The sequence below is a fragment of the Toxotes jaculatrix genome, chromosome 7, assembly GCF_017976425.1.
Source record: "Toxotes jaculatrix isolate fToxJac2 chromosome 7, fToxJac2.pri, whole genome shotgun sequence".
NCBI lineage: Eukaryota > Metazoa > Chordata > Actinopteri > Toxotidae > Toxotes > Toxotes jaculatrix.
This window is the reverse complement of record NC_054400.1, coordinates 9,233,422-9,248,116: the sequence shown is the minus strand read 5'-3', so window position 1 is coordinate 9,248,116 and position 14,695 is coordinate 9,233,422. Positions and strand designations below refer to the sequence as shown.

The 14,695-nt window shown below is 41.9% G+C and overlaps 1 protein-coding gene across 4 annotated transcripts in view; it reads right to left on the bottom strand.

Annotated features, from left to right (window-relative positions):
- The window catches only part of sh2b3 (SH2B adaptor protein 3), a 51,765-nt gene that overhangs the window by 25,267 nt on the left and 11,803 nt on the right, over positions 1-14,695 (bottom strand). For 2 of the 4 annotated variants that reach the window (XM_041042212.1, XM_041042211.1), the window contains exon 2: positions 10,081-11,313. In XM_041042212.1, coding sequence (XP_040898146.1) covers positions 10,081-11,283 — 1,203 coding nt within the window. In that variant the 5' untranslated portion in view covers positions 11,284-11,313. Of the gene's footprint in view, positions 1-10,080; positions 11,314-13,818; positions 13,885-14,695 lie in introns of those variants that run through there. The other 2 variants (XM_041042213.1, XM_041042210.1) reach the window with 2 other exon arrangements.

Sequence of the window (14,695 nt, the reverse complement as noted above, 5' to 3'; positions counted from 1 at the left end):
TTCGACACTGTGAGAGAAGTTTTCCACTCTCGGTGAGAAGAAAGTTTTTCTGTCTTCTTTAGACTTAACCCAAACAAATATAAACAAATGCTGCCTGCTGTAGTAATCTGCTGTGAGCTTTGTTGTTCACTACATCTAAGCTTTATTCCTTCTACATTTTGTTTTTCACAGTAGCAAGTATATAAGTATTTAGCCCCTACTGGAGCCCCAATCCATCCATCCTATTGTGCCTAGTAGCCCTGACTCCTTCCCACTCACATGCTCCTGCTCTTCCTGGGGGACCCTGAGGCATTCCCAGACCAGGTGGGATGTGTTTCCCCTTCAGCATGTTCTGGATCTGCCTCGGGGTCTCCTCCAAGTTGGACTGCATTATCCCCACAGGGGTCATCCAGGAGTGGTCATCCAAATCAAATGCCTAAACCATGTCAACTGGCTCCTTCCAATGCAAATGGTAAATAACTGAAAGCTGGTCCTGTGATGACCGTTTTAAGTGAATGAACTGTCGTGTTATGATTTTGGGTATATGTTATTTTATCTCTGTTGCAAAAGAGATCTTGATCTGAAAGAGATTTGCTTGATAAATAAAGCTTAACTAAGTCTAAAAGCACTGCTCTCAAAACCCACACAAAACTGACGAGGCCTGTCAACAACGTGAGCTCAACAGTATCTAGATGTTTTGGTCCGTGTGCAAAACTTCCCCACTGAGTCTTCTGACTGCCTAATCCACTGAGACAGTCCGATACAGTTCAGCTCCTCAAAGTACATGTCGAATCAAGGCCAGCAGTTCTAGCACCATGGGAAGGCCCCTGGTTCATGTAAACATATCCACCAAGATGGATCTGGTCTATAAACCTGCGGATTCTGCCCACAGCATGTGCTTTCCAAAGCACAAACATGTACATGAATCATATCATGCATTACATCACTGGACATAACCAGCAACATAAAAGAAAAACGGGTCAGAATGGTCTTATGTCATACTAAAGAGAAAATGAAGAAAAAGAATATCATCTAGTTATAGATGATCATATCATCTGTATGAAGGTCTACAGCATCTGAGAGGTTGTATTTCTTTGAAGCGTTTAGTTATATTTACACCAAGTGCTTTCCTTGGAAATTTGTGGGTAAGCTCTCTCTGTGACTCACTGTATTCCTGACAAGAGTCATTACTGCTGACTATGACTAAACACTGGTTTTCTACTCAGTCTTAATCCCTCAAGCCCACTTTCACGCAAGTGTGGCGTATGAGGGCTTTTAATTAATAAGCAAAATGCAAAACTCTATACGAAAAGACTGAATGGACAGTGGCCAGGGTAAAATCCACCGACAAAAAGCTTCAAATAAATCTTCCATTTTATTGTGGTTACAGAAACAAACATGAATACTAACCACATCGTGCTATGGCATGAGCCAGGTTTCTGATCACTAGGACCATCATTTAGGTTTTAATGGTCCTGATTCTGCTTGATTCATGTTACTGTCACATTATTTCGCGCTCGCATAGTGTTTTTCATTTAATTTACAGATAATCCCTTTTTACAGAATTGCATATGCCATTTTGCAGCTGCTTTTTTCCAAGCACTTCACTATGATTTCCCAAGACTGCATGTGTTTTTAACATGGGCGAACTCGGCTGTACGTGAACACCTCACCTTGGCAGCTTAAGTTCTACATCCAGTAACAAAGGCACCACAAGAGCCACATTTTTAAAAGCCCAACACAGAGCTTTCAGGTGATGTCATGCAATAACTGATCCATGTTTTAATTTTAGACTGTCCGCTGAGATAGCAGTGTTTTTTCCCATATTTCAACACATTTTGTGAACACCTGCTAGCCTTATCTAGTAAGGGGAGTATTTTTTTTTATTTTCTGAAATAGCTGATGCCCTTAGTCTGTGCACAACCAACCCACCCCCCGGTGACTGCGATGGTGGTGCCATCCGAACATAGTAACTGGGAAATCAAGAATCTCTTGCGGTGATGCAGACCTATGTTCCTCGAGCTCAGAGGTCGTGACAAATTTAAGCAAACGACAGAGTAACAGTGGGTTGTTATCACATTTCATACCAACGACATTATGCCAAGCAACAAGAGATAGTTTCCAAGGGGATTTTCAAACACAGAGCCAAATGGATGGCTGCTTGAGGATTTACAGATGTTTCAATACCCCGATTTTCCTACAAAAATCCCTGTGGGCCGTACGAGACAGAAATCTGGTGGTGCAAAAACAGAAAGAGTAGAAGACAAGTCAGCAGAGAGAAACTAAAAAGCAGAAGCACTGTGGCAAAAAAGCCACAAAAGTTTAAGTAATCCTGTTTAATTAACCACAGAAGACAAACAGGAGAACATCTCCTCTCACGCTTTACCCATTTATCACAATTTTACAATCTGTCTGGTTTAAAAAAAAAATGGATTTGTACGTGATTCACATTCATGTTATGAATACACCAGCATGCATGTGCACCCACGCACACATCTATATCCATTACATGACTCAGTCAGTCACTTCAAGGCATGATTTCTAGTTTTTATGAAACTCAATCCCTGGAAAGAGGAAAAGATTTGACTTTGTGGGTGAGATATAAAGACTGTTATGACGTGAAATGAAACTAAAGTCTTCTCTCTCTCTGAAGAGATAGTCTCTGCTCTAAATACTGGTGTCAGCAGATGCCGACAGGCCATCTGGAAGTTCTGCAGAATTCTACAATTAGTTGGTACAAAGAGGACATACACGGGCCGTCCACCTGGCCTGCATGGCCAAGTACATTGTTAGAGACCCAAATATTATATTTGATTGAAACTAGAACATAGCAGGAGTAGTAGATGACACTTTGATTTTATCAGGGCTGCACATTATGATATTTTTATTATCGACTGATCTGCCCTTTAATGTCAGAGTGTCAGATGATCGTGTAAAATCAAGAACTGGGACATTGTTTGATGCTTCAAATAGTATGGATCAAATTCAATTCACCTTGATCATGCAGAACTCACAAAGGCAGATATTTCAAAATCTGCATGGCTTGGTGTGAGAAAATATGTATTCTGATTGATCTGATTTGGGCCATCTGAGCCTAAAATTTCAGTCCAACTTTATACTAAATAACAAACTGAAGAGCTAAAACAGTTTTGAGTGTGCAACCTGGAAACCTTCAAGGAAAAATGACTCTCATATTTTGTAAGAATTCCGCAGACCTTGAGTTAAAACAAAAATACTTTAAAAAAAACCTGTCACGGCCATGATCTCACTCTGTCTGTCCTCTTCTCTGCTGGCTTGTCTACCTAACTGTCAGTCTGTCGTTCTCATGCCTCCTGCTGCTGAGTTTCCTGTGTGTCTCTTGGTTGCTTTCATTTTGTTTCTGGTTCAGCTGACTGGGGCCCATGTGTTCGGAGCTTTAGTAGTGGTATGCGACGAGAGCCAAATTAACGCTGCATGTTGCCATATGAGAAACTGAAGTACAACAAGTAACACAGAACAGATGGACACCAGAGTCTGGTTGTTGGAAAAGTATTTTCCACTGATGTTGCAAACTCCTCTCTTACTGTCAGTGAGACGGAGAGAGAGAGAGAGAGAGAGAGAGAGAGAGAGAGAGAGAGAGAGAGAGAGAGAGAAGCAGAGAATGTAAACCAAAAGAAAAACAGCGTAGATGCAGAGAGAAAAATGACTGAAGGCTAAAGATAAGGTATCACATGATCCTGATTAGGCAGAAAGGCGAAGACAAAACTTTTACCATATATGCAAACATACATAAAAATGTGTGAGAATGTACAGAGTGAGCACAAACACATACAGACATAGAAGGAAAAACTCCAGGAGCAACATGATACATAGTGTAGGCACATGCACACACCAGCATGAAATGAAGCCATGTGGGAAAGATTAGGGCTAGAAGAGCTGGAACAAACACATGCAAAAGCACAAACACACACACACACATATGCACAGATGAGATGAGATGAGAGGGGTGTGATTAAGATGAAGTCTACAGGAGGTCTGAGGAAACATATCCGCCATCAGTCTGTGGGAACTGACTCTGGAAGACAGAATACCACGATTTTCCTGGCAAGACGCTAACCTTGTCTGTAACCTTGACTACTGTACATCAGATGAAAAGAAAAGTAGGGCTCGCTGTTGAAGAAACAACTACCTCAGCTGACGGAAAGTCAAAGCTGAGGAGGGCTACAAGACAAGAAAAAAACTGCACATTAAGATACCAAAAAATAAACTACATATCAAAACCAGTGTCAGGATTGTAAATTGTTTATGGGTCGTGGTGTCAGCTTGTCCTCGTCGAGGTACTCAAGGCCAAAATTAAAGACTGAAACGAGAAGGAAAATTTAAGGTTAAAGTCTCAGACAACACTGTGGATAATATGGAGACTTCTGCTCATTTCAGCTGACATGACAGGATTCACTTCTGCAATAAAACGTGTTACATCTCATCGCATTTGTTATTTTGACAGCAGCAAAACAACATACTGGCCTAAAACCTGCTTATATGGCTGATGAACAATAGCTTGTAATTAATTGTCCCAGCAAAAAAATAAATTGTGAAGTACAGTAAGTGGAGAGTTACAGTGATGAATTAAGGCATCGCTGTTCATTCAATTTGCAATGAAAGCAATTTGGATGACTTTAATACATTAAATTAACCTTTTTTGGGGGGTGCAGAACATATTTTTATGTAATTGAAAAAAAAAAAAACACTATCCAATCTCACAATGACATCCCAAAGTTTACTATTTAATAACTTTAGGCTTGGGCCATTGTAAACACTGTAAAGTGTTAAACCACCACAGGTAGTTTAATATTTCCTGCTAATATAGAAGCAGCAAAGTGTCAGTGGCCTTAAAGATGGAAGCTCTGGCTTCTTTCAAGGTTTCCTTTTAGTATTACAGTCTGTTTTCAGATCAAACCATGCAGCACACCTCGACTACAAAGATGGAAAAAAATACATACAAGCAGTTTGACGGTCACATCCATTTGCTGGTGACTTTCCTGTGTTTTCCCTTAATGTATTTTGACCTCTGACCCCCTGTAAAGTAGGGAGTGGTGGTTTAGTGCATTCTTCAGGTCAGTGACATACTTTCACTTCTGTACACTACCTGAAATAAGCAAGTCAAAGCTGGCTTTAGACAGGTATTAGCACTGCATCAAAAATCAGGCTCTACTTTTGCCCTGACAGCATGCAAAGTCATCTGGCAATGCACTGTTGGTCAATCAAATATGTGCACATTTCTGACTATTTTAGTGTAGATTAGTTTGAGTTATTTTGTAATATTGTAATTCTGCTGTTTACCCTGCAATGAAACATGACACAATAACCTTACAGAGTTGTAAAATTCTGTCAATCTATATTAAAAACTGTGTGTTGACATCTGATAAATGGTGGATCACTCCCTTAAAGGGAAGTACTTATTTCATTTTTACACACCTACTTATAGAATATATACAGCCTCTGGTACTTTTTAAATGCTGTGCTATTTTCAGTCTGAACGTGGCCTAACACTTAAGATTATATAGAAGTGAAACTGCCTTTAGGTTTAATTACATTACAGGACAAAGCAGACATTTGTTAGAGTTTTCACACAGGTGGCCTGCATCTTTCACAAGGGGAAAAATAGCCTCTGATAATATAATGTGTTGTATGAAATCTGACAGGAGATTAGGTTTATTGCATTTTCCGGCTAATTCTAAGGAACTGGCGATTGTGCCTTGACTGGAGCTTTCTCACACGAATAAATTATCAGTTTCCACGCAGCTTCCGCTCTGGTGCTAAATGAGCTCACTGATATTACTGCTGTTTCTCACGCATAAAGACACACACACACACACACACACACACACACACACAAAGATCTAAATAAAAATACACGAGTACTGTCCATAGCTCGTTATTTTCTGTGCAGCCAAGACGTGTGCAACGTGCAGCCATGTGTCGGTGTGCGCAGGCATGCATGCTGCACACACCGACACACACAGGGTTAAAGAAAGAGCCCACAGACATATGAAACCCCCATTTACATCCACAAAAACAGAAACTGCTCCAACACAATATATAACACAGCAACCCCAACATATTCCAAGTTTTTGGAATATGTATAAAGTTTTTAATTACTTATTTTGAATGCACAGGCTTTTTCTTGTCTGGGTTAAAATGTGTGCATGCTAGTCCACAGATCTCCTTCCTTTTAAGGCCATTCTCAGGGCTTTAACTCTACCCAGCCAAGATTACACACGTGAGAGAGAGAGAGAGAAAGAAAGAGAGTGAGAGAGAGAGAGAGAGAGAGAGAGAGAGAGAGAGAGAGAGAGAGAGAGAGAAAGAGGGACAGAGAGAGAGAGAGAGAGAGAGAGAGAGAGAGAGAGAGCACTCAGAGCAGTACTGCAGTTGGCTAACTTGAACAGCACTGCAATCAGCCAGGCAGATCCTGCCAATGCCTTCCCATTCTGAATAAACATGCATGTATGTGTACATATGCAAACGCACACACAAGTAGGCACGCACGCACGCACGCACGCACACACACACAGCTCTGGCTCTACCATCAACTGAATTACCTCACGCACATGGTCAGGACTGCAGCTGGCTGAAAAGTTGAGGGCTGCTAAATATAAAACACTACAAGCACACATGCACACTCAGACACACACATGCATGCAACATCTTTTTCATTGACCTCTGTTTGTGCCAGAATACACATTTGCACACACCCTGAAGAGACTGAACTCTGCTTCCAGTGACCTTATAGATGGCGACTGCTCGTCAGCTAGTTGGCTAGACAGCAGTCAACTGAGCCACACTGATTACTGGTTTGGGGATCTTGGGGGACTGGGTGTGCAAGCACATGCAGCCTTGCAGCTGGCCCCATCTGGAAATACTGCAGGGTTTTATGCCATGAGGTCTCATGTGGGGAACCAAGCATGCATATTAGAGAAAAAAACAAAAAAGACATCCTGCTGTGCTGTGATGAGCTGTCAAGCAAAGTCAGGGGAAAACAAACTGATCTTTCTTATTCCTAAATTAAAACTGCAAGTTACTCAAATAAACAAATCTATTTTAAATGTGACAGTTTAATATTTTGTGATATTTTGTGTTGAGTTGTTGTATTAACTATGAAGTGATAAGTAGAAAAGTTAAGACTGGCTGAAGAAAACCCCAAACAAACAGGAAATAGTGTAGGAGGCATATCTACTCACCAAAGAATAAAAGAAGACATGAATGTTCCAGATTCTGAGGTTATTCAGCACAGAAACGCTACACTAATACAAACAGTAACTCAATTTCCTCAAGCTTCTTTAACTAGGTTAAAGGGCAAACTATCTCTTACGCGATCTTCAGAGGTTATCAGTGTGAACCAAATTATGGAGTTTTAACAGTGACACTGATACTCTGCATGCAAGGCAAGAACGGACGTGATGCTCTGATTAGTTTTCATTAGTATAAGCTGTGACTAGATTAGTAATATCACTCTCTTTTGCAGCTTTGTTACCACCACAGCCTGCTCAATATCACAGTGCAAACTGGAGCTGCAGCTGAAAATCGAATAAACCACTGGAGGCAAAGATGTGATGAAAACCACCAGTACAATGCACAGTTTTCTGAGGCAAAGCTAAATGCCATCGCAGCTTTTGTCGTGTTTTGTCATGTGGCAAACTGTACACCAAAAGGAGGCTCTTAGATGCGGCAAAATATCATTTATGTAAAAAAACAAAAAACAAAAAAACAAACACAGGCAGAGAAAAGAGACGATGTGAAAAGCAGGGGGGGGGGGGGGAAACCCCTGTGACTTAAACAGCTGGAAACATGAAATGACTCTGTGCTTGTGAGTTTGTGTTTTCTGTGTGTGCATTATCACCAAAACGTCTTAAAATAATTGTATTATTTTTAAGTTTAAGTATTTTTAAGTTTAAGGAATCTGATCTTATGTATAATTCAAAACAGGTGGAACAGACTACACTGAAAATAAAGGAAGGAAATCCCTGAACAAGTAAGAAACCAGATTGTGAGACTTCACAAAGATGGGCGAGGGTACAAGAGCATCAGTAGGCTATTGAATATAAGCATGAAGTCAACCTCTATAGACCAAGACCAAGAAGAACACCATTGCTCACGAAAAGGCTGAAAACTGTAAGATTAAACCTTGCCAAAGAACATGAAAAGAAGCTTGATGAATGTTGGCAGCACATTCTTTGGTCAGATGAAACCAAAATAAATTTGCCAGGATCAGATGAGGTCAAGCATGGTTGGTGTGGACCTGGGCACACCTACCATAGTAACTGCTTAGCACCAACCAATAAACATGGAGGTGGGAGGGTACTGATATGGGGCTGCATGAGTGCAAAATGTGTTAGAAAAATTATATTTATAGGTAGCACTGTGAATGAAGGTTTGTATAACCGAATACTGAATGAAAAGTTGACTCCTGGTCTCAAGAAGCTTGGCAGGAGAGGAATTTTCCAACATGACAATGATCCCACACACACTGCAAAAATCAGACAAGAGTTTGTAAAGGAGAAAAAAAGTGAAAACTATGATCTGACCAAGAATGTCCCCTGACTTGAATCCAATAGGAAACCTTTAGAGTATTTTATAATGGAAGGCAGAGCAACAAAACCCCTCCAGCAGAGAGCCTGAAAAGAATCATGTGTGAAGAATGGCAGAACATCTCCCCACAAATTTGTGGACTGGTATCATTCTTGCCCAGGAGGATCGAATCTGTCATCAAAAGTAAAAAGCGGCATACAAAACATTTAAAAAAATAAGGGTGTACTGATTTTTGTTGCAACTGGTTCTTAAAAATGGACCTTTCATTGCAGTTTAATTAGTCAAACAATCCTATTTTCCACATTCATTCTTCTTGGGCTTTATCAAATTGACAGGGTTTGCAATTATTTAATATTTCAGTGATATCGAGCAGGGGGAGTACCCAGTTTTGTTTAATACTTGTTTACGATATATAGCCTAGCAAACTGAAATTAACCATCTCTTTAAAGGGTTGTGTGGGTTTCCATCTTATTGATGAACATAAATAGATCAACAGAATCTTGCACAGATATGAAACACAAGCTGAGGAACTTGCCAGCTGTTACATGCTTCAGTGCTGAGCACAGTTCTGAGAAAAAGCTCAAAAAACATTTGCAAGAATTGCAGACACAGTCCTGTGAAACATAGTCATATGAAAGCAGGCATATGCTCTACTGAGAACAACAGCAACAGAGAAAACTGTCAGACAATGATTATGCAACCTAAGTGCAGTGTCGTGGAATATCTGTTTGTTGCAGCTAAAATAAATGACAACAATCATTAATAATAATCAATAATTAAAGCGTGATTATGTGGCTCTAAATTGAAAATAGCTTTAACCTTGTACTTAATTTCAGCACTGAATAATTTGAACAAGCCCTGCAGCCACATCTGGAGCTAAATAAGTAAGTGACGCAGTACTGTGCTAAAGCCTGAAAGTCAAACTCAGTGGCACCTACACACACACACGCACACACCTCAAAAGGAACAGTTCAACATTTTTGGAAACACACTTACTCGCTGTCTTTCTGAGAGTTAGATGAGCACATTCTCATGACCTTGCATCTAGTATAGAGAACGAATCACGGCTTGTTTAGACAAACTAAGCATAAAGACAGGAAGGGGGGCAGGGGGAAAACAGCTAGCCTGTTTTTGTCCACAGTTATAAAAAACACTCCTGCATCTCTAAAGCTCACTAACTGACACTATATCCCACTTGTCTGATCCATACATAATAAGATACATAATAATATTTGGTTTTAGGGTACGTTACATCCTGGAACTATTTCAAGCATGGATGTGATAATAGGATTGAAGACGGTGACATGAGTGGATGTAAGTATGAACCGTCTCATGTCATTTTCAGGAAAAATGCAAATAATTTCTGAAAATGTCTGACTACTCCTTTAATTTGTGATGCAAAGGCATGTGTTTTGCACAGTTTGGGCTGACACCCCTTCCACTCTCTCCTCGTCATACAATTTTGCATATTTTGTTCTGAGCAGCATGTTTCCTATGAAACGTGAAAGAATGTGTATATGAGCCATGTGTTTCTACCTTTGGAGGATCATAGAGCTCCAACTGGTACCTCTCCCCTCCTCCTCGTCCACCTCCTCCTCCTTGAGCATCCCTGATCCTCCTGACCAGCAGGCGGCAGCGTTGCCAACGGGGCTGAGAGTCTGAGATAGTGTCATCCACCAGTAAGTACCTCAGTTGGCCCTCTTTACAGCAGCCGCTCATCTCCGGTCTCCTCTGCCTCATGCTTCTGCTGGGGAACGAACGTAAACGACCCAGGATCTGAGAGGCTACTCCAGCCACAGACCAGTGTGAAGCACCTGCGGTGGTGGCTTCAGAGTTCAGACAAGAGGAAGAGTGGGAGGAGGAAGAGGAAGATGATATGTCCTCGTTTGTGGAGGAAATCCCGCCCACTCTGTCACCATTATTAGGGGGACGGTTGTTATTGGTGGGGCTGGGGTTGCTAGGAGACAGGTCCTGAGATGAGGGGGGGCTGGGGAGGGGCTGTTTCTTGAAAAGCTTTTTCACTGTCTGTTGGATATGACTGACAGAGAAGTGTGTGACGTCAGTGTGTCCAGGGTTGGAGGCTGAGGAGTCAGATGAGTACCGTTCAGATACCTGACGACGATCAGCGCCAGAGATCTCCACGTTGCTATGGCTATGAATCAGAGGTGACCCACTGCCAACACTGCGAGTCGACCCTCTGAGCACCACCGGGTTTCCCGACAAGGAGTTTCCCGCAGCACATCGTAGCGGCTGCTCCTGTTCCCGGCTTATCACCACCGGCTCCACTTTTGACGCTCCGTTTCCCAAAGTAAACAGAGTAGCCCCTCCACTTGGCCGACCCGCCTCCCGATAGTCCTGCACTCCAGATGAAGATGTAATCCGCGATCGACCAGTCACAGCCTGTGATTGAAAGGGACGGGCCACTGGAGATGTAGAGGAAGCACTACCGGTAGCAGTAGAGCACGTGCTCTGGCCAAGTGGACTGCCATCATTGTCGACCTCGCAGCAGAAGTGCTTCTGGAAGAGGTCGGTGAACTGCTTGGAAAAGGTCTCTGGTGGAAGCACGTCATGTTGTGGCCACTCTCTGGCAAAGCTGCGGTAGTGTCCGGCCAGGTGCCGGGCTGCGGCGATGGCGTGCAGCTCGCAGAACTCCCTCCAGCCTCTCGGGGGCGCTGCCACGCCAGGGCTTCCTCCTGCTGTTGTGGTGGTGTTGGCTGGATGGATAGTGTTACCATTCATTGCAGTAACCAGACCGGCTGAGAATCACTGCTGCGAGACAAAGAAGGTTGAAAAAAGGCAGGAAAAAAGAGAGGAAAAGAGAAATGGATGGTAGAGGAGGAGGTGGGGGTGAAGGAATTGATTTGAAAAGTAGAGGGATGGACAGTTTAGAGCAGAGAAAAAAAGATGATTGAGGGACAAACAAAGAAGACATATGGAAATGTAATTAGAGGCAAATCAAGATAACGTGGAGTGTTGTCCAAGAACTGGAGAACTAAAGATGGAACTGGCAAAACAGTCACAGCATTTCTTTGAACTACTTGAAAGTTTGAAACGCTTCAAACACTGAGAGAGAACAGCCAAAAGTCTGATTTTATCTGCACTCAATCTTAAACAGCCCAAATTGGATTACATGGGCCTGCAAAGAATCTCTGGCAATCAACCAGTAATAGAGTATCTAAATAGATAAGGACGACCACAGTTCATTCAAAGGACAGTGGGTAACCATTCAGTTTGAGAGAAAAAAAAAAGTCAACCAAATCAAGGGCAAAAACACTGTAAGTGAATAAAAATAAATAAAAAATAAATAGAAATAAAAATGTACACATAATGATATACATATAATTATAAATTACAGATAATTATGAATATAAACAGAAATATATACTGAGGTGAATAATAATATTTTAATTAATTAATAATAAGTGAGGTGGTGAAGAACTAAACTGAATCAGTTCCAAACTGCCCTGATACGGACTGAATTATTTGAAATGAATGAAAACAGTAATAAGTCATTCGGACAGACACTGAATGAGGCCCTGATTGAGGAAGGACGATTATAAAATTTCTCAATCAACCACACTGCCTGCTTGGCCATCTGTGTGTTTGTGTGTTTACATGTGACCTGTTTTGATGTTCCTTCTGCTTTTTACCGCACCCCCTCCCCCAAGGTGAAGCCGTCATCATGTAAGGACCATTACATTATATACACCATACTCCATTTTACTCAATCAGTGTCTCCATCAGCAGATGATGACAGAACAGTACAACTGCCCTACCTTCTGTTTTTGTGGAGTATTTGAAGGAGATTTTCCTTGCATACAAAGAAGTGGTAGTGCTCGAGTACCCGTGGGCAGCTTGGCCTCAAACAAGTTTGTCTCTGCTGTTTGTTAGTCTCTGTTCTGGCCTTTGTTTCACTTCCCTGCTTCTGTTGCTACACACCGACACACTGTTTTCTGGTCAGTGTCATCTCAATAGGTTTTTATTTCTTTGTAAACTAGGTCAAAACATAGTACATTTTCTGGTTCTGTTGTCAGACAACAAAACAAGTATGAAACATTGACAGAAATGATGCCCATTAAAACAACACATTAACCAGCAGTCACTTCCCAGCCATTTCCAAGCTGCTGCTCCGCATGTAAGCATGACGTCCTCTGATAAAATCACCATACACATAAGTTAAAGACAACAGATGTGCTGTGATTTTGGCTATATTTACCTGTAAAATCACTCAGAGAGAAAGTTAGAAATTAATTGATGTCTATGTCAGCTGTTGTCTGGTAACTAAATAAGACCATAGAGAGGTGAGGCAGCGGAGAGAAAGCCCAACCTCACGCTCAGGGAGCAAAACTGGCAATTCTTCTATGAAAAGTAGCTAAGGCTTGTCCAAGAAGTTGCTATATTTGTCACTAGGTGCTCTTGTGGAAAGAAGTTGTTTGAGTCAATAAATCTAACAACAAGGGCACTAAGTTGGCGACACTGCCTGTAAACGCTACAGTGCACACGCTCCTACCTATCCACCTTGGTTAGCTACTTGCTAATTTTGTAACTAGACAGAAATGAGTGAGTGGTTTAAGTGTCAACCACGTAGTTCCACAGAAAAGAGGAAACAGGATGCATTCCTAAGTACTCACAATAAGAACCAAACCCTGTGCTTCATCTTTTCAAACACCATTCTGCTGTTGCCTGACATGTATGTACACTGCTGACCTATGACTATGACCCATAGTTACAGAAAATTGCTAGGAGGAAGGACGAATTTTCAAAGAACCACAACAGGTCTTAGCTGATGCAAGAGTGGAGCTTCTGTGTTTATGCATACAGCCCATGGATGATACCGTGTTGTATAATCAGCCACAGTGTTGCTAGACTTTCACACTACTGCAAAGCAGAGCAATGACCTTTACATGTGCCAATCAAGAGATTCAGGGATAAACAATAAGTATAAACTACAGCATGATAGGATATTGAAGCTACATTTATTGCATAGGCTGGTAACAGTTGACTATTTCAAGAAAAGCAGTGAACACAGGTAGAATATCTCACCGTGAAACATACAACTTACTGGCAGGAAAACACTGATGTCTAAAGAACCTCAAGATGTTTTCAAAGATATCCACATGTATTGTGCAGTAACAGCTGCTGCTCATTTCTATATACTGCTGTATATGTGCTTCCCATAAATGAGCAGCTGAACAACAGTTGAACAGACTCTAGTCACTAGTATTAACAAGGGTTTATCATTCTCAAACTACAACAAGTGCCCTCAATACATACCATCTTCCTTCAGTGCAGCAGAGAAGGGTCTATTCTAAATACAGGAAGTATGTGTGTATGCGTGTGTGTGTGCATATGGGTGCGTGTGGGTTGGTGTGGGGGGAGTCACAGACTGTGGTCCAACAGATCACAGAAAACCACAAGAAATAAGGGGTGGGGGGGTGGGGGGTGTTGCTGTGGTTGGGCCAAACATGGAGCAACATGTCTCGTTATCTCTCGGCTAACATCTCTCTCCCTCTCCGTGTCCTAAACGGCGACGTTCTGAGAAGAAAAGCTGTGAATTCTTGAGATTGAGTCATGCAAGAAGCCTGCAATTTTTAAAATTAGTATCGTCAAACATACCCGGGGACGCGTACGTCAATGAGGGAGTGAAAACTTGGCATCGTGAAATATTGCGTCACTAAAGTTCCTGGATGTGTCCTGTCACAACAACTAATTCCCTTCCTGTACTTTGCAGAGCATGCTCAGTGCATGCCCCCTTGTGCCCCTGCAGCTGGCCCCCCCAGAAGCCTGTTTCTATCTGCCTGGCCAGCCCAGCGATGACTCAGCATTGACAGACTACAGGACACACACACACGCACACACACACACATACACATTTACACACATATACAGACACACACTTCCTCTCTATGTATCCCTCTGGGGGCTTCACCGTCTCTGTTCCCATGGTTTTCCCTTTCTTTTCATCCTCTCTGTCCTCTGGTATGAGGATCTCCAGATGTGTTTGGACTCATACTTCCTTTACTTCTACCTTGACTAAGGGCCTAACAGAGGCAGATTCATGCTGCAAGGAAAAATAAAAAGGCTACAACCATTTGGTGTCTCCCTTCTTTGTTCTTATCCAGAATCTCTCACCTCAACTTGGTGCTTTGTT